Source organism: Callorhinchus milii, unplaced genomic scaffold, assembly GCF_018977255.1.
Source record: "Callorhinchus milii isolate IMCB2004 unplaced genomic scaffold, IMCB_Cmil_1.0 Scaffold10, whole genome shotgun sequence".
NCBI lineage: Eukaryota > Metazoa > Chordata > Chondrichthyes > Chimaeriformes > Callorhinchidae > Callorhinchus > Callorhinchus milii.
The window spans coordinates 4,731,639-4,756,040 of NW_024704751.1; the positions used below are offsets into that span (position 1 = coordinate 4,731,639).

The 24,402-nt window shown below is 44.1% G+C and overlaps 2 protein-coding genes across 5 annotated transcripts in view; both read right to left on the reverse strand.

The window, feature by feature from the left end:
* Positions 1 to 1,761: 1,761 nt before the first annotated feature.
* tada2a (transcriptional adaptor 2A) lies at positions 1,762 to 16,667 on the reverse strand. 4 transcript variants are annotated; one of them, XM_042338854.1, is made up of 15 exons: positions 16,592 to 16,667; positions 14,925 to 15,031; positions 14,278 to 14,337; positions 13,302 to 13,393; positions 12,436 to 12,593; positions 11,061 to 11,149; positions 10,639 to 10,711; positions 9,532 to 9,595; positions 9,184 to 9,227; positions 7,815 to 7,925; positions 7,393 to 7,464; positions 5,601 to 5,733; positions 4,002 to 4,045; positions 3,756 to 3,829; positions 1,762 to 2,631 (listed from the first exon to the last, which is right to left on the reverse strand). In XM_042338854.1, exons 1-15 carry the CDS (start codon positions 16,617 to 16,619, stop codon positions 2,446 to 2,448), a joined length of 1,335 nt encoding a protein of 444 aa, XP_042194788.1. In that variant the 5' UTR covers positions 16,620 to 16,667; the 3' UTR covers positions 1,762 to 2,445. The 4 variants fall into 4 exon arrangements, with proteins under 4 accessions (XP_042194788.1, XP_042194787.1, XP_042194790.1 ...); XM_042338853.1 differs by having other exon boundaries at positions 3,756 to 3,832; XM_042338856.1 differs by lacking the exons at positions 1,762 to 2,631; positions 5,601 to 5,733 and having other exon boundaries at positions 3,765 to 3,829.
* A 1,549-nt stretch (positions 16,668 to 18,216) lies between these two features.
* The window catches only part of LOC103183362 (nuclear pore membrane glycoprotein 210-like), a 28,762-nt gene continuing 22,576 nt past the window's right edge, over positions 18,217 to 24,402 (reverse strand). The window contains exons 33-40 of the mRNA XM_042338558.1: positions 23,827 to 23,963; positions 23,093 to 23,219; positions 22,162 to 22,308; positions 21,482 to 21,732; positions 20,637 to 20,850; positions 19,974 to 20,084; positions 19,491 to 19,559; positions 18,217 to 19,132 (exon numbers count right to left, since the gene is read on the reverse strand). Of these exons, the coding sequence (XP_042194492.1) occupies positions 19,050 to 19,132; positions 19,491 to 19,559; positions 19,974 to 20,084; positions 20,637 to 20,850; positions 21,482 to 21,732; positions 22,162 to 22,308; positions 23,093 to 23,219; positions 23,827 to 23,963 (1,139 nt within the window). The 3' untranslated portion in view covers positions 18,217 to 19,049. The remainder of the gene's footprint in view (positions 19,133 to 19,490; positions 19,560 to 19,973; positions 20,085 to 20,636; positions 20,851 to 21,481; positions 21,733 to 22,161; positions 22,309 to 23,092; positions 23,220 to 23,826; positions 23,964 to 24,402) is intronic.

Here is a 24,402-nt window from a genome sequence, read left to right on the forward strand (position 1 = left end):
GTGATCGAGTGGATAGTGGATTCTTGGCAATGATTCCGCCATTATTGACACTGCAGTACAGAGGTTACCTCTCCTAACAGTGCCGAGACCAGACAACAGTCCTCTTTCCTGCTTGCCAGTGGCAAGGAAAGCGCAAGAGAAACGCAAGGTTTGTTATTCGCACCGTACTGTACAACTTGAAGGACTCGATGACGCTGGAACAATTGGGTTCTGCTGCCTGAAATACCCCAAAGAAGCTTACCGCTCCGTCAAATCAAATCACCCACAAAGTGCCCAGTCATTCCTCTTTATAGTATGTTCTGTGAAGCACTTTGAGACGTCTCAATGGCGTGATAAGGCCTTACGTCAAATGCGAGGATTATTATTATAAAAATATTGTCACTGGGATAAGCAGGGGGCAAGGCAGTCTGTATGTAAGATTCAAAGGTTCTACATATGGGATCGACTCTGCATTTGGTCTGACAATCCGTATGTCAGAAAATTGCAGTGCACAAAGGGATTTGATCATAAAACGCAGCCTCAACATGTCTCACGCCTTCCTAACCCGTCCGCACTTACTCTCCATGTGGTCACAGCTTTTGCCGATTTCTGCTTTGCGACCGTCTCCTTGGCAGCCTGTTGCTTTGTGCAAACTCATCCTCCACGCCAGCTGCAAAAACTGCAGACGCAAGGGAGAGGGGGAGAAAGTCACAAATGGGTTTCAGCCACGTGGGGGACAGTGGTGGGGAGGGAGGGAGGGGAAGAAAACATCAGTCATTAAGCTTTTCAAAATATCGTAAGCAAGAGGGAGGACAAATGTGATGTTATTTTTCTTGCAGAGAGAAACAGTGATGTATTCCTAAGTAAATCTGAAGCAGCTGGAAGGAGGAAGCCGGCTGCTATCAGGGGGAAAAAAGGGGGAAGGGGTGAGCCTTTAATGTTATGCGTTGCACATGTTTATTCGCCTGCATTTCTATTCGCTATGTAATGGCAGAAGTGCAGCCGGGTGGCTGATTGGCGAGTAACGATGAGATGATTCACGGCCGCGAATGAAAATGTTTTGATCTCGGATTGATTCTTCGCATTTATCCGAGGGTCAGGGAGCAGGAGCAAGACTCTGGACATAGTCGCTGTGCTCAGGGGAGCAATGCCAGGGTATGTGGAGCAGGCTCTAGAGCGCGCAGTGAAAACTATCCTGTACGCAGCTCCTCTTTTATTTACGCTCGTCTCCCCGCAAAGAAGCAACTGTGTTGGAGAATGCTCGGTTTACATAGGCTGAATCATCTAACGCACGCGGATGCAAAACATGGCCTCGAGCTCACCTCTTAACAAAGCCTAATCACGTCGGTACGATTGCAATTATTTTTGCTGGCGTACCCACAGCAACAGTCCTGCCAATGTAATCCAGGCTCAAAGCTCCGAGGCAGTTAAGCCCCCACACGCTCAACCGGTCTGGGATCACAGTGAGCGCTTACACATTTGAATGAGTGATGATAATCTTTGCATTTGATACAGCGCCTTATCCCGTCATTGTGACGGCTCAACCGTTTCGCTGGATTGACTGTAAAGTGTAGTGATTCTGTCTTTGAACGAACGGAAATTCGGCAGCTAACATGCGCACAGCAACCTCTCACATACAGCCATGAAATGACTGAACAATTTAACTGGGGGTTTGTTAGCGAGGTCCAGGACATCGGGAGAAATCCCCCCGCCCCCCCCCCCCCGCAGCCCCGATTAGAGCAATGCTATCGTTAACATCAACTTAAAACAGACAGTCAGGACTTAAAGACTCTTTAATGTCTCATCCGAAAGATGGCACCTCTGACAACACAGGGCACTCCCCTAACATTGAATGGAAGTGACAGCTTTGACCGTTAAGACAAACTTCAATGAATTTAGCGTGACAGATACAATAACTCCTGCATTGCCCGTCACTCTGTAAATGCATTCGCACCCACTAAGTTTTGCACAGTGACATCGCTTGCTTGTGCGTGTGCTCGAGAAACCATATTGATTTCATCTCATTTTGCGAGTGCAACAGGTTGTGCTGACTCAAGATGGCTTCATCAACGCAAAAGTTGACCTGCAACGAGCTGCAAGTGCCATCAATGAAATGGGATCGATCCTCTTTTCTTAATGACGATAATAAAAATTAAAAAAGCAAGTTTAAATACACATTCTCGCATGAACGGAATCCAGAAAGAAAAATTGCCATTCGAGAAATCGCTTCACGGAAAAAACCCATACAAAATGACAAATTCAGTCAGTCAGTTAGTCAGTCAGTCAGACAACATAGTTCCAATCTTTTATAAAATAAAGAATAAATATTTGAATCCCCGTCGATTCTTCCACTTCGCACACCGACAAAACAATTCTGCCGTTGCCAGGTAACCTGCAGTAACTGCTTGAGGTTGCTTAGTGACAACGCTCCTGAATGCCAAGCCCAATAGGGGTCGTGGCTGGTTTTTAAGCTTTAGTGATGTATCCTTCTCGTATCAGGAAATCGTAGATCTTTCTCGTTTTGTTCACATCTATTTTAATGAGAGTCCTTGCCTGAGCCAGCTTCAAGCCTCCCAACCTGCTGCTCTCGTTCATTAAAGCCGCCTTGTATTCCAAGTAAGCTCCAGGGACCAGTCTCACCACCTGGCATAGCTTCAAGAGAGAGAGAGAGAGAGAGGGTGGTGACGGTGGTGGAGGGGCAAAGAAAAGAAAAAAAAAATACACAAATTCAGTCAGACAGTCAACGCGGTTCTAACCTTTTACAAAGCAAATAAATGTTTGAATCCGACGTGTTTCGGAGCTCATCTTCACGCCTGTGATTCTCACCCGGGCACGTAAAACATTCTGCTCGACACAATAGACGTCTGATAACGTGACCCTGCCCTAACTTGCCACTCTCAAGTTCCACCCACAAAACATACGGTCGATTCACTTTACCGTCTATTCTGTGAAGCGCTTTGAGACGTCTCGAAGACGCGATAAGGCGCTGTATCAAATGCAAGGACTATTAATATCACTTAAGCCTTCATTGCTGTCAATATCCTGGCAACATTTATTTATGTATTTATGCATATACCTAACTCACCGCTCCAGATAACTTGGATGAGCTTACTGTACTTAATAATCCTTATGTATAGTATCGCGCCTTTCACGTGGGAAGGAGGTCCCAAAGTGCTTCCCAGGATACACTGTAAAGTGCAGTGACTGTGAATGGGACTTGACGCACGGTTTGATTCACACTCCGCTCAGAAGGGGTTCACTCTCACTCAAAAAAAAAATTTCAGTCGCAAATCAAAAGTTTCTTTTAGAAATAACATCTTGTACTCATACAGCGCCCTGCAAACAGGACAGTGTTGGGAGCATTGAGTGAAAAAAAATGAGATCAACTGAACCCCTAGCAACCTGTCCGCTCCCTCTGCTCAGTGGGCTCCGGCTTGCCTTCAGCCACTCTGCCCCCACCCTCTGGAACTCTATCCCACACTCCCTCCACCTCGCCCCCTCCGTTGCCTCCTTCAAGACTCTCCTCTTCAACCATGCCTTCAGTCACCCTCCTACCCCTACCCTCCCCGCCCTCCACCCTTCCTGATCCCAACCACCAGCTCAGGTGCCTACCCTTAACTGTCCAACACCTCGGGACGTCCTCCTGACCTGAAAGGCACTGCACAAATGTAATTTGTTGTTGTCCCTTTGACTAGGAGATGAGAGTGGTTCCCACCGAGTCGGTTGGACACCAAAATGTGGAACCTGAAGACAGTTAGCGGATAACTTAAATGTACCTCTTTTTCCCGATCGTTGAGTTTTTCCGTGCCCGGGAGACCGGTGAGGTTCAGTGGGGGTGCGTTTCGCCTGCCTGCTTCACCAGGATAGAAAGAGACAAAACTCTAGTTAGTAACACGCAAGAAAAATGGTCGTTAGTATCAAGTCGGTTGCTCAAACTATGCAGCGTGACCAACAGAGTTAAAAGGATCCTCTAAACCTCTCCCCCACCCACGCCCCCCACCCCAGTCTCGATAGCTACTCACCTGCTGTAGGAATGACCGGAGTCACTGGGTTTAGTCCTGAATCGCTGAAAAATACAATGAAATACAAAGTGATGAGATGAACGCTTTGAAATGGCCAGGCTGCCATGACTAAAATTGGAACATGTATTTTTATCGCAAATCATATAGAACAGCGTTAGATGATAAATGACTACCTCAGTGTCCATTAGATGGAGAATGGACTGCTTCACCAGGATTCAGTTCACCAGAAGCCTTTCTCCCATTATTAAGGAGGAAGTGTCTGACAGTGAGTGATATTTAAAAAAAAACTTAGCTACTGACTTGAAAAGAAGTTTGACATTATCCTTTTCTTGTTCGGCATTTGAATTTAATTTATAAAAATATTCTAGCTACGTGCGTTGAGTACAGAGCATGCAATGTAGAAAGAAACCTTATACGCCTCTGAATTATTAACAGTAACAGGTTGTTTCGATGCTGTAGAAACAATACGAGACACAAATTTTACGTTTTAATTGCTTTCCCCTCCCTTTCCTGAAGGCAGTCACTCACACACAGTTCCAATGGGTTCCAATGGGTTTACCCTGTGAGGTGCCCTGGTTTACACTAAAGTAGATAACAAATTGCAGTCTAGTTGCTCGAAGTCTTGATGGAACAGAAAGTTGAAAGATGTGCTTTACCTCGATTTCTGTCTGGGCTGATATTCCATCTCAGAAAGATAGAATACACAAAAAGACAAGAAAAGATAAACGCGAGTATCTGAAATTGTCTCCCGAGGAAATGCCATCAGTTCCTGATTGGCAATTTCTGCTCAGTTGGATAACCAGCAAGTTTGTTTGCATATTAAACAATACAAATGTTCTCATTTCTCTGGTGACAACACGTAGAGGTTGTACAGATTACAGCCCTTGTATCCATACATGTCCTATAATTAATCCACAACAGTTGTGTTTGTATTTTAGCAAAGTCAGGACAACCTAGTTTACTGAATAAATACATTTTAATGCCTTAAAAAGCCAATTTCATGAAACACATAGGAAAGGAGATCATGCGAAGTACAACAGATGCATTACAGTGTGGATGATACATCAAAAACATAACAGGATAACATTTCCCTTCTTATTAATGCAGATTATGATAGTGGCATATTACTGGTGTGTCCCATATGTTGCCCTGGCTCGATGCTATTCATTTCTGTCAGTTCTGTGCCAGGGACGATTTGTTACAGGGTGTCACCGCGCAAGATGCAAATTGAATCAAAGTGCAGAGAATTTATCTGGTGCCAGATTCAGTGACGTGCAGCAGATTGCTTTTTACACTGGAGCTGTGATTACAACTGGAGCCCTGGGTGTCTGAATTCTCACGACCGAATCAGTTCCCTTTTCACCCTCTCAAGCGATGCGGCTGCAGCTGGTTAGACACCAGCAGTTACCCCCACTTCACACTCTGGGGTCCCCAAAGCTTTGGCTCTTGCCAGCCTGGGGAGGAGGGTGACTGAAGGCCCGATCAAAGAGGAGGTTCTTGAGACGCGCCTTGAAGGAGGCAAGGAAGGTGGGGGGAGAGGCAAAGTGACTGTGGGATGGAGTTCCAAAAGGTGGGGGCAGAGAGGCTGAAGGAACTCACATTGCGGCTTGTCTGTGTAACCACTGCTGACAGGCGCTGGAATCCTGGAGACACTGGAGGACCTCTGTAAGCATGCTGCGTTTTACACGCTCCTCCTCACGATGTGCCTTCAGGCAATTGTAAACTTTGGCGCCTGCGAGTGGGGAGCAAGATCAACGATCGATTAAAACCCTACAGACTAAATGGACGGTGGGCGCAACATGGTGCGGGTTTTCCCAGCAAATCATTTTTACGAAGGTTAAAAACACAAGTTGCTAAGACTATATTAAATACAGCTATAACTTGTGTTTATGTAGCACCCATCACTGTATCCCAACCTGAGCCCAGAACAATTCCAATTCAGAAAAATCTCAATCAATACACAGAAGGCTTCAATGCAGTAAATACTAATGCATTAATTGACTGATTTAGGTGGTGTGGCCAGAGAACTCAAATGATAATCAAACTCAGAGGATAAAACGGGTAAAGTGGCTACAATCAAAATAATCCAGGAAGAGTATGTGATTTAGACCCATGACTAATGATAGCAAACGATTAAATCGATTAGTGAGATATGCATAAATCGTCTCCTTTGGCTGAGGGGTTTTCAAATCCCAAACTAAATTGCTAATGAAATTGATCTTCAATTTGTCTTGTATACAAAGGACAGGCACAGGTCAGATTCTGCGCCTTGCATTTCCCGAGACCGTTCCAGATTATTTTTGAGAGCTCTACTGACGGCTCAGCAAGTTTCCTCAGTGAGTAAATGACACTGGAGAAGGCTAAAGGTGTTTTATCCTGTTATTGATCGCTATCTAGTGACCTCCGCTGGAGGTGTAAGTGCATGACATTGAAGGGGAGACAGAATTGGGTCTGGATCCAACTCTCGCTGAGGTCAAATTCCCAGCTAATATTCACTGCCGCGATCCACACTGACCACTTGGGTAAGGTACACGTGGGGAGTCTGAGGAACCAGACTGTAACAGGAACAAAATGGAATCAAAGCGCCTTCAGGAAAGGAGTGGGAAAGGCGTTTTATAATGAAGTCACACATTAAGCTTCCAGGACTGATGGACAAACGGCAGCACAGAATCAATCCGAACGGCCCTATTCCCACTCCTGGCGATCGAGGCTATATATTAATAAAGATGTTAACAAGGAATAAGAGGTAGGTAAGAACCATAGAAATTTACAGCACAGAAGAACGTCGTTTGATCCATCGTGTCTGCGCTGGCTCCTTTTAGAGCAATCCCGCCAGTCCCATTTTCCAGCCCGTTCCCCATAGTTGTTCTTTGCGACAAGTTTCACTGATCGGAATTACATAATAATAATAATAATAATCCTTGCATTTGATATAGTGCTTTTCACGTCGGGAGGACGTCCCAAAGCGCTTCACAGAACACACTGTAAAGTGAATTGACTGTATATTTGTGGGCGAACGCGGCGGCCAATTGCGCACAGCAATGTCCCACAAACAGTCGTAGATTGAAAATGACCAATTAATTTATTATTGTTTTGTTTTGGAGGATTATATAAAATGGTTTGTAAGATTAAAACCCCCCAAAAACACTAATACGTAAACATATTTTGAAGACATAAAATACCATAATATGTGCTGTCTAAGTGCAGTGTACTATTTGCACATCAAGGTTAGTTCACGGCAGATTAACAATAGCAAAGACTCAACATGATCCATCCTCACAATGCAACATTCCTTCACCATCTCTGTGCACTTTCTTGCTCTGTCGCACCAACACGTACAAGCCTGTGATGAGGAACAATTCACTTACTGCACATGCTGTTGTAAACTCACCGCGTAAGGTGGAGATTCCTGCACATCTGTATTCTTGCAACCGTTTGATCCCTTTCCGCAGTTCAAAATCCACTGAAGAGACAAAGGGTTTAAAAAAAATGTCATTTTTATAAATTTAATATGCATGGATTTTCTCTCGTCATCTTTTTCTGGGGGAAAAATCCTTCACAAACTACAGCTAGAGGACAGGCTGGTAAAAAGATAGGCTCTGGCAAATAAGCTTACTAAACTTTTCAAGGCTGAGGCACATTGCCGGGAACAACGTATGGAGCAAATGGCTCCGTACGCACCCATCAGGTACATGAGTGCTGGACGGGAATGGCTGGGTGCATTTTCCAACAGATTTTCCAACACAAACATCAGAGTGCAAAACGCACCAAAGTCGGAAAACCCTTCTGAAGATAAAAGAAATTGCTACGTACACGTATGGCTTTCAATGAATTTGTCGTGCTCAATAGGTCCCAGCAGTCTCGCAAAGTATTTCATGCCATTGTACAGGTTCTGCATTTCCTTAGGGTACCGTCTTTCAAGAACTAGAAAATACAAACGAACAGATATTTGTACATCTATCAGAACAAGGTTAGTATACAGATGCACGCAAACCTTGCATAGAGCTTAATGGTTACTCGTTAAACAGCTTTTCAGGTGCAGTTGGTGAAACATCCAGTCGGACCCGTCCAGACCACTGCGGTTTGGCTCCATAAAAATCAGATACCGCATAATTAATCGGTCACCTTATGACTGCTCCCATCACAAGCTGCACCAACGTGTCAGCTGATAGCTACGAATGCACTGAACAACCCTCATGTGATGATACCTCGATGCCTGACATTATAAGCTCATGACCCATAGATTCAGCTTCAAACCCAACGTTGCTTTCCCAAGAGGGCAACTGGCTGGTAACGGGTGAGCCAAAGAGAGAATTGAGTTTCTGCTCGTTATGAAAAGGGAGCCAGCTGACGTTTAATATGCACAGCATGCTTTTGTTCAATATCATGTAAAGGATCTTGTGCAGCCATTGTCTGAAACTACAGGCCCATCTGCAAATGCACTGGCTGAGGGAATCATTAAACCAAAGGAGTCAAATTGAGATTCACCAAAGTACTTCTCTAAAAGGTAAGACTGCAATGAGTACGGCTACTTTGTTAGACCCAATTTACACACCCAATTTTCCTCATACAAATTTTGTGAAGTCTCTTAAATAGCAAGTTAAAAAAAACACACACACCAAAATAGGCATATTTAATATTTTATGTCATTCAAAGTCCTTTCAGCTCCCTTCACACACATTGAGCGGAAATGGGATTCCCACACTAATTACTCTGCTAAATGCTCATCACTTGATTAAGCACAAATACTTCATGTGCTCGATTACCGGGCTTGTTATTCTTATTATTGTAGTCAAAAATATATTTTTTGAAATCTATAACAACGTTTCTGATCACTTGCCTATAAGCTCATATATTAAATAAAAGGTTATTTTTGCTCAGAGCAAAGAAGGTCACTGCAAAAGCACAATTCCACAGAAACCGTCACCTCCTCCCATCAAACAATACAAATGGGATGACAGTAAACCTTGCACAAGTCTGATCTGTATAAATCGTATAATAATCGCCTAAGTTGTGCACCTGCTTGAGTCCCATTCAAGAGTTTATATTCTATGCAAGTTTGACATATCTCATACTTGGCATACGGTGTATTAAGTATATGGTCCCAACTGATACAACTTGTGTGAGGTTTACTGTATATGCTTCCCTTTCAGAAGGAACGCCAGACATTGATGGCACTTACTCTGAAACTTCCGGAGGTTAATCAGGCCGTGGTCTCTCAAAATTCTGTGGAAAGAGTGAAATTTGGCTCCTTAACAAGAATTTTCCTCTGCGATTCGGACAAGGTAGCGGATGCACGTGAACGAAGCAGATGATACATAACGCCTAGTATAATTCCCCCTAAACTCTCAATCTAGTTAGATAATTTGCCATTAATCCCGATGAAACAAGTGTTTCCTAGGGAAGACCAACGGAAGCTGTGCGAGGACTTACTGGAGAAAGTACTGGTGTCAGGAAAACCAACAATGTGTGCATTTTGCAATTTATGGAGAATAAAATAAAAAAACACAAAAACTCCAGCGAGACTTACTTTTTCCTTCGCTGCCTCTCTTTCAATCGGGAGTGATAAATATCCACCACTGCGAGCTTCAGAGCTATTCAGGCAAATGCAAGTGTAGAAATGGTTTACTCAAGTGGATTGCCAGATGAACCCAACCGCCTAGGTTACACTGCATCAAGATTAAATAGGCATCATAGATAGAACGTTTGCTGCACAGAAGGAGGCCATTCACTCCATCACTGGAGTCGCTTTCTCTAATCCCATTCACTCTGTGAAGTGCTTTGAGACTCCCTCCAGGTGCTATATCAAATGTAATAATAATCATAATCCTTGCGTATGATATATCTCCGTATCAGGTCTTCGAGGTATCTCAAACCGCTTCACAGAATATACTGTTTGACTGTATACTTTTGTGGCCCAAATCCAAATATAAAAGGATTATTGTTACTTTCCACCTAAACCTATTACAATGGGAGGGATCAGCTGATTGTGAAAGAAGCCAGTTTGCTCCGATGCAAAGGGAGGTTCCCATTTCTGTGATTCCTCCACATCCCGAGAAATAACTTTGCTCATGAAAACACAGATCAACAGCAAAGTGCGACATTTCGCGGATAATATGCACTAGTTCGACCAATTTACACTAACATAATACCTCAAATATGGCACAACGTGACACAAGGAGGTCTCAGGGCCTGGTGACAGGGAATTGGGCTATTTTCAGGTTGAGCATGGCCTTTGCTTCATGTTGTGGTTGAAAAAAAAAGGAACAATATTGTGAAGTAGGAACTATCATGTTTAAGGTTGGCTCCTTTTCGATCTGTGCTCATATTTATCTTTGTAGATCAGCACAAATGCTGTCTGTAAATCTGGAACAGCGATTATAATTCAGCACAAATTCTTAAAAAGGGTACAGCCAAACTCCAGATTTATAATAATAATAATCCTTGCATTTGATACAGCGCCTGGTGTAGCTCTGGCCGGCTCTAATTTTGATTCAGGAGTGTTACATTCCTCAAACGGCTGGCATTACATTACATTCTCTTAACACCATTGCCGGTGCTTGGTGAATAGACATTCCATTGCTCCGCAAGGCTCTATCTATAACACAAGGCGCTTTTTCAGTCTAAAAACACTCACCGTGCAAAATATCAGAGTCATCCTCTACAAAATCAATATCTCTCAGGTCCCATTCTGCATAATTGTCAAATTCCTGTTTGCAAGAAGGAATGTGCATGTCAGTTCGTGCATCATTTCAGCGTTTTGTCTGTCAGCCTTCCCAACAAAAACGTCAGTTATAAAATATTAATATTAGAATATTAATTTGGGGTTTCCAGCCACTACTCCCCCAAACTTTTGAAACTTTCGTCCTCACTCTCTCCTCCTTGCCCGCTTCCTTCCCCCTTTTTTAGATCACGCCTGCAGCCCTTACTCTTCGACCATGCTTACGGTCACCTCCTCCCTCCCCCCGGCACAGCATTAGGCTCCGTCACTGTTAAGCGCTTCGAGAGTCTACCCTGCGCGAAGGGCGCTCTATAAATGCAGGTTGTTGTTGAAGTTACCTCAACAAAGTCTGCTCGTGCTGGCATGTAGCCCGCCATGTCCCTCGACACTGCAGAATCAAACGTAGGTCTTGGGGGCTCATCACAAGCTAAAGAAAATTAAGGGGTGGGGGGGGGAAGAGAAGTGAGAAACTTGTTTTTAGTAAAAATAATAATAATCCTTGCATTTGATACAGCGCCTTATCACGTCTTCGAGACGTCTCAAAGCGCTTCACAGAATATACTGTAAAGTGAATTGACTGTACATTTGTGGGCGAAATGCAGCAGCCAATTGCATACAGCAGCGTCCCCACAAACACACACAAACTTGCCCAAGGTTTCACCCTGCCAGGAATCAAACCCAGGCATCTCACTTGAGAGGCGAGTGCTCTAACCACTGAGCTACAAGACTCCACATAGTGGGGGTGTACACTCCTCCAGAAATAAAAATAATCCTTGTATTTGATATACTGCCTTATTAAGTCATCGAGATGTCTCAAAGTACTTGACAGGGTTATCTTGTAAAGTGGTGTGACTGTGTCTGTTAAACGCGACTATGTTGTACTTAAGCTTTCAAAAAAAATTTCAGATGATGCAAATTTAAACTTAAAAATGAATCCCAAATGAAAGACAGCTCATGCTCCATGCTTACTAAGAATCATGCTACTATACAATAAATGCCCCCACTGGCTATCCACGCCCCACTTAGCCAGAATTCGGAATTAGTTAAGACTAGATCCGAAAGAAAATTCTGTGATTTAAAAGTCCACCCCGCATTTTCAAGCTCCCGGTTAATGCCCACTTTGAGATAGATTTGTTTAGCCAAAGGCATCAACAGAGACGCAATGCGTCAGTGGTGAAAACAGAACTATTGTTATTTGGTGGGGGGGGGGGAGGGGGAGGGCAGTCTATTTAAAATTAAACTGTATTCATTTTAAGTGTTAGGCTGGATTTATTTTTGCTTATTTTATTTATTTTAAAAGTTAGGGATTAGGATTAGCAGTTAATAATAATCCCTTCAAAAACCAAAAACAATAATAAATTGGTCATTTTCAATCTACGACTGTTTGTGGGACATTGCTGTGCGCAATTGGCTGCCGCGTTCGCCCACAAATATACAGTCAATTCACTTTGCAGTATGTTCTGTGAAGCGCTTTGGGACGTCCTCCCGACGTGAAAAGCGCTATATCAAATGCAAGGATTATTATTATATATTATTATTATAACTGGAAAATCTTGTTTGCCCAGCGAAGTCTTTGGCTTGCGGGGTTCACGGGAGGTTTTATTGACTCATCCTGTGAAGTCTGAGAACCTGTCAGAATTTCAGATACTGGGAGAAAATATCCAGCAGTTTGTCTTTAATGTTTCCTTCCAGAATCGTAGCTCAAATACTCACGTCTGAATGTGATTGCTGTGTCAAAGCCTTTGTATTCTTCGGATTGCTTTAAACTCAGCAAAGTGGAGGAAAACAGTGGATTGTTCACAAAATGCTTCATGTAGTGTTTTTCACAATCTTCCTTGGATTTTGTACGCATCTGGTTGGCTACGTCTTGCCTACAAAGAGTGGTTTTAGTTATATGCACATTATATGATATACATGTAATGCGCCTCAATGTAGAAACTACACAGTCAATATATAATAAATCAGGTTTGGTCCTGTAAAGCAATGTTGGCTGCAATTCCAACACAGTGAAAATTCACTTTTGGCTGGAACATCACGAGGGAAAGAACATAGCCATTATCACACGCTTGTTTCTCTTCAGCAAAAGATAGACTTGCAGCATGTGAGCCACCCTTGGCTGTTCTTGCTGAGCATCCTGATGGCTTGACAGCAGAACTCTTACAGACACAAGGTAAAACAATACTTTCAGATAAACCAAGGCAGCAGAACAAGAGGTCACAGATTCAGGGTTGTAAAGAGCAATTTCAGGATAGACAGCAGGAAGCATTTCTTTTTGCGGAGGAACAACTGGAACCTGTTACCACGAAGGGCAGTTAAGGCCAGGACACTGGACTCAATTTTAACAGCTGGATGATGTAATGGGAGGATGACAGGGTGGGTATTCTGCAAGGATAAGATCAAAGGGCCTTCTTCATCCAGGTCCTCTCGCTTGACAATTTCTTCAGTTATCTGAAGAACATTTGCCCATATACCACACACTATTAATAAGGCTTATACCATTAATGAATGTATTTCTGTAAAATACTGTAAGAAAGGCGCCCAGTTGATAATGGGTCTCGGTATCAGATGAGTTCCATTACCAGTTTCCAAAGCCACAGTCCATCACGGCTTCCAGCAGTGACATCTCCTCCTGGGCTGTCCAGTTTGGATCCAAAATGGGAAAATCAGACGTCTGTGTGTTAGAAAGAGAGAGTAAAACCACAAGCAGCACCTCAAGATCTCCAACCAGTTTGAAGTACACTCAATAAAAGCATTTGTCATTATGAAGAACATCAAGGGGCCCGGAACCTCACCTCGTCTCAGCCTTAAAGTTTATAACTATGTAGAACTTTGAAAAATGTTTGAATTTAAGAATATTTCATCTTAAATTCTATACCATCTTTAATTTTAAGGCAACCATTTAAGGCTGAGACCAGGTGAAATTTTGAATTCAGCACTGAAATAACAGGTTGCTCAGAGGGGAGATGTAGTAACTTATGATTCTCTAAATGAATTCTCTCCCATAAACTAACGGCACTTGAAAACCACACGGTAGAGTGGGTAGAAAAAACACGTTTTTCCAGTGTTTACAGACATGGAAATTTACTGCACAGAATAAGGCCATTCAGTTTATTGTGTCTATGCCGGGAACACAGGCACAGACACAATGTCTGTAAGTCAATAAGCAATCCTTTCAGTTCCATTTATTTGCCCTTTCCCATAACAGTGTATTTTGCCCAATTCATGTCCCCCTCACCCCATAAGACACTCCTAATGCTTGTAATAAACTTAACTAGAAGTAGTTTAAACATTACATATTTCATTTTTCATAATATTTTATTTACATTTGGTCTAGCGCCCTTTCATTGTCAGGAGGACAATTCAAAGCCCTTCACAGGATATACTGTATGACTGTTGTATAGAATATATGTGTGTTTTATATATGATGTTTCATGATCAGAATCTATGTTGTTTGCTGGAAAGACTAACAAGAGGATTGATCAGATTTTCCTCTTTTACAGAATCAATGCTGCGTTCTATAGTTCTCTATTTACAGGGCAGTTACCTGGTACTCACCATTATTTCATAGCTGTGGTCACTTTGGTGCTTCTTGTACTCAAACCCTCTAGTAAAACACTGCAGGTTAAAAAGAAACAAATTCTGGTTAAAGCCAGAAAAGGATTCCAAATTCAGGTTTACTGGAAGGAAAGGGATCATTCTTCATTTTAAGTCCGTAGTAACTGTCCATCAACAACAAATTACATTTGTATATAGAGCCTCTCACATCGGGAGGACGTCCCAAGGTGCTGGAAATTCAAGCATTTGGACCCCAGCAGGGAGTTGGGATCAGGAGGTGTGGAGAGCAGGGAGGGTAGGGGAAGGAGGGTGTCCGAAGGTGCGGTCGAAGAGGAGGGTTTTGAGACTTTTTCCATTCGCTCGAAGGAGGCAAAGTGGGAGGGGAAAAAAAAATCTTGTAAAATTGTATTACTACACAAACTCCACCTTTTTCCCACTCACCCCATCTCAATTTTTTCCAATGGTCACATTTCAACTCCTCCAATTTGGCCACTTCCCTTCAGTACAGCTATAAAAGGACCTACGTTCCATCACGTTTAAAATGAGTCCTGCCTGTGGCTGCTAATCACTACTGCAGGACGAATTGGAGCGCAAGGTAGAAAATTCAATCTGCTCGATGCTGCGCGAACTCATTTAGCCTGACTTACCTGCAGACATATAAGTAGCGGAGGAGGTCCACAGTCTGCACATTTAATGTAGGGTTCCATGAGGTAAGAGGAACAACCGCGACATGGAGGCTTATCAAATGGATCACCTAAAGCAAAGCACAACAAGACTCGAGACAGTTCTGCATTTGTCAATTACTGACACGGTAAGCAAAGGCGTACAGTATTGGCTTATTGTATAATAATCCTTGGATTTGATATAGCCCTTTTCACATCTTCTCGACGTCTCAAAGCGTTTCACAGAATATGCTGTAAAGTGAATTGACGCATACACTATATACATGTAATGCACTCACACATCACATCTCTGTATTAAAACACAATGGGAGTCCACTGTATTGCAATCACTGTGAATGGCGATCTCTACAGTGGGAAAAGGTGAAACTAGAAAGATTTTTTTAAAAAGAGAGAAAAGGCAATTCTAACACACGATAGGCCTCAATGCTTTACTGCTTTGGAGCTTGGTTTCCTGTCAAGTGAACCTTAGCGTAGAGCACCAAAGGAGAGTCGGACATACAACGCAACCAGCTAGCGATTAGCAAAAGAAGTCAATATCCTCTCCCCTCCCCCACCCTCGCCTTCCCTTTTCTGGGAGCTATCTCAACGTACAGGAGTGTGGCGTGAAAGATCGCAATGTCTGACGAGCTCCGAGACATTACCCGCCTGAAGAGCGCTACATAAGTAAATGCCAGTTGTTGTTGGTGCGCAATGCGAAGTGCAGATTTTTCTGACTGCATGCCAGAAACACACACGTGCACACAGCCGCGCGCACACACACGCGCGTGGTGCAAATGTGGGAAGCTTCCCTTTCACTCTCGGAACAACTTTCTCCCAATGGCCTGGAGACCACTATTACGCGTCATGTCTCCAAGTGGCAAGTACTTTGGCAAACCCTGGAGATCAGTTACAGCAAAATGATTGATGGATCACTTTCTGGTGGTGGTGGTGGGGGGGGGGGTTAATAATCTCTCCCCCAAAGAATAATAATAATAATAATCTGGTCACTTCAATCCACGGCTGTTTATGGGACAATGCTGCGCGCAATTGGCTGCCACGTTTTGCCTGTAATATACAGTCACTAATCTTCCCAGCATATCCTGTGAGGCGCTTTGAGACGTCTCGACGACCCGATGAGGCTCTGTAATCAGATGCAAGGATTATAAGCAAAGGCGAGACGCAGTTCCCCCCCACCCCGCACTCTCCCCGCGCACCCCCCCCCCATTGCCGCGCAACCCCCCACCCCCCACACTCTCCCCCCAGCACACGCCCCGCCCCCATCCCCGCACACCCCCGCACTTCCCCCCACCGCATACCCCCACCCCTTCGCATCCACGCGCACCCCCCCCCACCCACACACACACACAGCCCACCCCACCCCACACACCTGTCCTGACTGGGGCCACACTCAGCTCTCCCCCCCCCCCACCCCCTCCCCTGCATTGAGGTGTACTGTGACACACAAGGGGCCAGACACCAGCTGCTGCCTCCCTCCCTGCCTTGAGAAGCCAGACACAGGGACAGGTGGGGGGGGTCTTGGCTCTAATCATCTCCCAGGCTCCGGGGGGGGGCCTTAGGCCCCAGAGGCGCCCCGAGGAGGGGGGAGGGGTGTGTGTGTGTGTGTGGGGGGGGTCCCTTGGGGTTGTACTCACTGCCGAAGGACGCCGCCAGCCTGTCCATGTCTCCCCCTCTCTGACTCCCTCCCTCAGCCCGGGAGCCGCGGCCGCCTCAGCGAGAGGGGGGGGGGAGGGGGGGGAGAGAGAGAGAGTGAGAGTGGTCGATCACGTCTGCGCGTGCGCACACGCGCCGCCGGCTCCCAGGCACCGCAGCCGAACGCCTATTGCCAGTCACGTGTCCCCTCCCCCTCCGCCACCGCCGCCCACGTGTCCCCTCCGCCACCGCCACCCACGTGTCCCCTCCGCCACCGCCGCCCACGTGTCCCCTCCGCCACCGCCACCCACGTGTCCCCTCCGCCACCGCCGCCCACGTGTCCCCTCCGCCACCGCCGCCCACGTGTCCCCTCCGCCACCGCCGCCCACGTGTCCCCTCCGCCACCGCCACCCACGTGTCCCCTCCGCCACCGCCACCCACGTGTCCCCTCCCCCATCGCTACCCACGTGTCCTCTCCCCCTCCGCCATCGCTACCCACGTGTCCCCTCCGCCACCGCCACCCACGTGTCCCCTCCCCCATCACTACCCACGTGCCCTCTCCTCCTCCCCCTCCGCCACCGCCACCCACGTGTCCCCTCCGCCATCGCTACTCACGTGTCCTCCCTTCCGCCACCGCCGCCCACGTGTCCCCTCCGCCACCGCCGCCCACGTGTCCCCTCCGCCACCGCCACCCACGTGTCCCCTCCGCCATCGCTACTCACGTGCCCTCTCCTCCTCCATCGCTACCCACGTGTCCCCTCCCCCTCCCCCATCGCTACCCACGTGCCCTCTCCTCCTCCATCGCTACCCACGTGCCCTCTCCTCCTCCTCCATCACTACCCACGTGTCCTCTCCCTCTCCGCCATCGCTACCCACGTGCCCTCTCCTCCTCCTCCATCACTACCCACGTGCCCTCTCCTCCGCCATCGCTACCCACGTGCCCTCTCCTCCTCCTCCATCGCTACCCACGTGTCCTCTCCCTCTCCGCCATCGCTACCCACGTGTCCCCTCCCCCTCCCCCATCGCTACCCACGTGCCCTCTCCTCCTCCCCCTCCGCCATCGCTACCCATTGATTCCCGGGGCGGGGGCGAAACGTTGCACACGGTTCTCCTCACTCCGCACCCCTCTGTTTCGTTTACACCAGCGGTGAGCAGGAACCCGGTTGTTAGTCGATCGGCATAATCCCTCCCCCCCCCCCCCCCACACAAAAAAAAACAACTAATTCAGTACTATTTTTGGTCCACCGCTCAAATCCACGACTGTTTTGCGGGGGGGGAGGGAGGGAGGGGGGGAATGCCGCTGCACGCAACTTTCTGCCGCGTTTCGCCCCACAAAATATACGGTCAATTCGCGTTGCAGTGTGTTCCTGTGAAGCGCTTTGCGACGTCTCGAAGATGTGATAAGGCGCTGCACCAAAATCGAGGATTATTATTATTATTATTATTATTATCATAGATTTAGCCCTTTCCAAACAAATTTGTGCACAAAGTGAAACCGTAGAGTTTTGTGTTTGAAACGATGGTTATCAGATGTCAGGTGTAAATGTTCCATGAGCAGAGAATGCTCAGATTTCAACAACGTTAAATTAGCAGGTCTTGAAACAAGAACGCCACATGTGGTGAACGTTTCCCTAAATTTTATTCCATTGAAACGTAAACAGGCAACTTTAAAGTATGCACAATAATAGGAACAAATCGCGCCAGTTTCACAAAGTTTTCAGAATTAAAACTTCACGTTTCTCTGTTAAACCAGATCGAACCTTCTGGTAACATGCATAAGAGCAAGAAGCCCGTAAGCTACAGTTCACTCGTGCTGCAGAGATTCGAGAATTCAATCAATTAGACACAGGAAACAAACAATTTAAGACTACAATATGACTAACCTAAAATTGCAAAATGCAACAGTAAACCTCAATCTGCATTCTGTATGCATAATACTGTTCTTTTAGAGGGCTCAATGATTGATTATCATCTATCCATGTCCTGTGGTCACTGAAAGTTTAATTGCAGAAAAGAAGCACTACCCACTGCTGTGTTTTTTTTTGTTTATCCAGCTTTTCAATGTAAATTGGTTGACATCGTAGCATGTACCCAATTATGCTCTTAAATCATGTTAATTTATGCCATTCAATAATGACAAAGTACACTTTCCCCATGAGGCACGTTATAAAGTAACAATGACTGATGATGAAGGCAATATTTGCAGAATAATTATGCAAGGATTACAAGAAAAACTTATGATCTGTTCTGCTATATATACCCAAAATTAAAATCTTTAACATAACTGTCTTAAATGCAGTCAAGTGTCATAATTCAATTTGACTGCTGCTAAACGTCACATTTTAAGAGGGCATTACTCCATTCTGTTAGAATCGTAAATGCAATTGACACAAACAAATAATTCTTACTGTAACAGCTGCTAAACAATGACTGCCTGCCCTGCTTTCCTGTAAGTGTTTGTTAACGTGTGCTCCACATCCAGGATGGTAGAGAACGCCTTCGGGCCCGATCATAAACAAGTGGAGAAGATCGAGAATTGTAAACTATAAAACAAGGAAGAGTTAGAATTGTTGCAATAATAATAAATAATCCTTGCATTTGATGCAGCGCCTCACCATGTCTTTCAGGCGTCTCAAAGCGCTTCACAGAATATCCTGTGAAATGAATTGACTGCATTTTGTGGGCGAAATGCTGCAGCCTATTGCGCACAGCCAGCAGCGTCCCACATTATCTATAAGGTCGAATGTTTTTAAAGCTAGAACCAGTTTTATCCCCTACCGTCTTACCAAAACATTTTTTTCAGTAATATTGTAATTTAACAATTTGTTTTTTTTATATTAAGAAAACCTTCTGTTTACCTATTTCACCGCATTATTGTTGTATGCCAAGATTCACATTTACCTGCCTGTGTTGGTGTAGAAACATACACTACTGGGATAGTCTGTATCCTCGTCAAAAAGGCATTATACGCTGCAAGAGAAAAATAAATCATTTAATAGCAAATCTCAAGCTTACATCTTGTCATTCCATTCCAGGGTTCCTAACTCTTTATGTCCTTGTAATTAACTCTTTTGCCAGTTTTAGAGAAAAGAACACGATGTACGTCACGTGATTCAATCCATTTTTGGAATGGAGTTCCCACAAGTCAATATGGGTTCTAGTTTTCCCCACTTGCTTCCCCCTTTATTAAGGAATACTGTTAGAAATTATTGCCCAAGAGGCTAAAAACTCAGGCCACACTGGACTACCCTTCCTAAAGTGTAGAGAGAGCATTAGTGGAAGCTTTGGAGGGGATCAAGGTCCAGTAGTCAGAGATGTCATGTGATAAGTAAACTATCAGCCTCCTTGCGTTAGGAAAAGGACACTAATTCATTAGCCACTTACCAATAAAAATGATTGCAGTTGTAGCCAATACTGCAAATAATGTGAACATCAAAACCTGGTAGGATTCCACCAGCTTATCGAAGAAACCCAATTCTTCACAAGGTACATCTCCTGGAACATAAAAACATATAACTTTTAAGGATTTCCAAATGGAATCATACTGAGGTTGTTCAGTACTGTCAGTTAATGCATACTCTGATGATGAAAAGGGTATGAAGGGAGACATTTCAAAGGGGAATTTTCAAATTCAAATGAATAGCCTGAGGAAAAGATAATCTAGTCCAGGAAAATGCCTATTACATATTACAAATCCAAATTTACAAAATATAAAATTACACTTGTCTAATGCCTTTCAGGTCGAGAGGGCGTCCCAAGGCGCTGGACAGTCAGGGATTTGGACCCGAGCAGGGAGTTTGGGACCAGGGTGGGTAGGGGTAGGAGGGTGGCTGAAGGCGCAGTCGAAGAGGAAAGCCTTGAGGTGTGCCTTGAAGGAGGCAAGGGAAGGAGCGAGGCAAAGGGGAATGTGGAATGGAGTTCCAAAGGGTAGGGTCTGAGAGGCTGAACAAATTTACACAAAGTTAGAAGGCGGTTCCCCGTTTTAAATTCAGAAGCGGACAGATGTCATTGCTAATGCGGTTGTCAGACAATCATGCTGTGTCTTGCCTCCAGCTCCACCGCCTCCTCCGTTCCGTAGGACTGTGACAAACACGTCCACCGCCTGGCCGGTCAGTGTGCTGACTACAGTGACGTTGCTTAACCCCAGTCCCTGCTGAAACAGGCTGAAGTTGGTGGTACTCAATGTGTAAGTGACCATGTTGGGGACAGCAGGCGACTGGATCGGTTCACTCACCACAATGCTCGACGACTCAGCGCGGACCTAAGAATTGAATCACACCAGGTAATAGAAATGCTTTCACATTTTAAAAAAAACATCTCAACCAGAACCAAAAGCCAACTGTTCCCATGTAACAGTGTTACATTTTAACACATCACATTAACACATCACAAATACATTGTTTAATACAAATACAAATACAATGTTTAACACATCACAAATACACACTTCTCACTGGTTAATGCTTTATAGAAGATTCAAAACCTACATTAATCAGTAACGCTCACTGTACATAATAATAAAAGAGCAATAAAATTCTTCATGGATGTCACCTCAAAGGAGAATTATCTTGGCTGCTACCTCATTAATATGAAAAAACAATGAAAACATTAACATTTTAGGTAACTTTATTGTTACACACAAACAACTGCGAACTCAAGCTACAGTATATTGTGCAATGCAATATGTTATAATAATAATCCTTGCATTTATATAGGGCTTTTCACGCCTTCTATAAGTCTCAAAGCGCTTCTCAGAAGATACTGTAAAGTGAATTGACTATACTTGTGGGCAAAACCCCACAATGTTGCACTGCTATTGAAAGCTCCTACAGCACACAATACTCAGATGTATGTTTAATAAACCTCTTGTGCCTTAGAACAGTAATACCTACCTCTAGTTTAATCAGTACTCTATATATGCCAAATACAGTGATGTTAGCGGTAGGCTCCCTGCTGCTGAGAATCACAACTAACTCGTTCATATAAAATCCAGGGATGAAACTAATCTCTGTTCTTCCACATTGCCCTGTGTAATGCCCTCCAAGCACAGATGCTTTCACAGATACAAACGTGTCTCCTGTACTCAAGTCTCTGCGCACAGAATCTGAGAGCTCTTTTATCGTGATGATACAGCTGTACTGCCCTGAAAAATATAGACGTTATCTTGTAAATTCCATGCATTTCCCTTACTTATCTATGGTTGCAATTTTTATCTGTGTGGTGGTGGGGGCACGGCACTTATTCAATAGTCAAAGTAATTCTCATAAAAGAACTACAAAGTCTAAATTTATCTAGTCAATGTATAACAACTGGCATTAAGGGTTTGAGAAAAACATTTGTAAGGATGCATTAAAATTGTAAATATCCATAGAAACTGTAACTAACTATCTTTAAGTATACAGTATACAGTTGATGCTATCTGGTCTGCAACCAAGTCAGAATTACCCTATTGCTGCACTTTATTAATGAATACATAGTCTAAAAATCTTTTCATACATGGCTTGAGTGAGCCAGCAAAAAAAAATTACGTCCCTGTAGAAGACATGACCTCTGTGATGTTTGACTAATTTACCTTTATCGGCAACGAATGCAGGTTCCACAGTGAAAACAGAGAGAGTTAGAATGTCCAACATGGGATTGCTAAACTGCACAGTGCAGACTATGTTTGTTTCTGGTTTTAGCATTTCCATAGACTTCATATGAGCAGAACTGCAGTCTCCTGGGTTGAACGCAAAATAAAGTTAGTCTGGATACTTTATATGCAGTCCATTACATACACCCAATTAATTTCTAAATTATATGCAATGCATTAAATTTACTGCCTGCCTTGTGCTACACACTGTTCAACCAACATAGTGCAGGGTTGTTCCTGCTATCACGACTCCACATATAATGAGTTCATCATCTCAATCAGAACAGGGAGGGTTAGGGGAGGAAGAATCTATTCCAACAAGAGTGAAAACTGATGTTTCGCTGACTCGTATAGCAATGCAGTTTTTTTTAAACCAGTGAACAAGTCCCTGTTAATTCCAGAGACAGGAAATGAGGGGTCTTCGTGGCAAGAGAAAATCAACAAAAATAGAAAGTAGCTCCTTTAAAAATATATATTTTTAAAAAATCAATTTTCATCATATCTTGATGTGAAATTATATTGAAAATGCGCTTTAGTGTCTATTGAAATCAATACCCCTCTTTTATGTTCTGTGTGCCTTGGGGCCTGGAAAAAACAAAACAGATAGCTGAAAAGAAAATATTCTTGACACATTCTGAATATGAGCTAATTTGTGCAAATATAATCTTTGAAGTTCAATGATTTTGGAGCTTTGTGCACAATCTGTGAACAAAATGAGCACATGTTTCTGGGCATTTTGTCAGCAAATTGAAAATAGCTTTATCTGATCAAATCATTTCATCAATAGTTCAAAATTGCAAATATCTGTCATTGGTATTGTTTTCTTTGAAATGCCCAGTGCAGGTAGGAACAGGATGTGTATTGTACATACCACTCAGACTGCTGTCTCTGTTCATAGTTGTCAAAAAAAAACTGTACACGCGAGAACTAGGAAGACCAATTATATGGGTAAAGTTATGAAAGAAAAGGGTGACTTTTCCCACACCAGTGACTGTGATCTGAAAGAAAAAGCAGAGGGAGAATTATTGTTCATTAATTATTGCTCATGTGCAAACCTCAAGGCTGGTGAGGAAACATGCACAAAAAACATGGTAAATACAGTTTTAATAATAATAATCCTTTTATTTGATGTAGTGCTTTATCATGTCTTCTAGACGTCTCAAAGCGCTTCACAGAAAATGCTGTAAAGTGAATTGATTGTATATTTTTGCATGTCTGTAGCGCATATAACTTTTTCTCTTATTCTACTGCAATGATCCACTGTATGTCGTGACACCTTGAAACAATAATGAAAAAAACAACTTCCACGTAACCATCAATTTCCATTTATTATTGTTACTAAACTGACTAAGCTGGTTAAATAGCTTGAAACATATTTTGGGGGAGGGAGTGGCAGCAAAGTGATGTCCCCTCCTACGACACTGTTTTATTTAAAGGTGATCAATCTCTACCCATGAATCATTTGCAAGAGAAAAGAGAAAATATCAATTTGTTCAGCTGGTTTGCCATATCACACTGTATATATCTGCCATATCTTCACTGGATTGAAGAGCTTGGGGACCGTGAGGAACCGTGACCGCAAATGTTAAATGTCGGAAGGGTTACTTCTCTGTAAGTTCTGACAACTCCAGGAATATCATAATAGACTGTGGCTGTCCCAGAACTTCTCGTCACTACCAACCCTGAGGTGGGATCGATCTGTAGGATATCAGTTGTTGACAAGTGCCAGGCTCCAGCTTCACCTATAAACAAATGCCCGAATTTTCATTTCAGTAAAAATGACATTACAGAGACTCAGAGAAAATCATTCATCACAACATGCACACGACACTATGGATCCCCATTCCATTCTCTCCATTCTGTTTGGAACTAATTTCCTAACTTCTTATTATGATAAAGAACACAGCCATTGTGCACAGAGCAATCTTCTGCGGCTGGAGAGTATTTGATTAAAAGGAGCACAGCTTCCAGGGTGGACCTAGGCTGTGGTGAGTTAGAACTGTGCTGCTACAAGCAGCTACTGTATAGCTTCCGATGAGGTTAGCATGAGTGGCTCTCACAGCATGAGTATCCTGGCATCACTGCTGGGAAGGAGCTGTCAACAGGGCGATCTCCCAAATGGGTGCTGCTTCTGATAGGGGGGAGGAGGAGGAGGGGGAGGTGTGGAGGGTGGAGTTCACT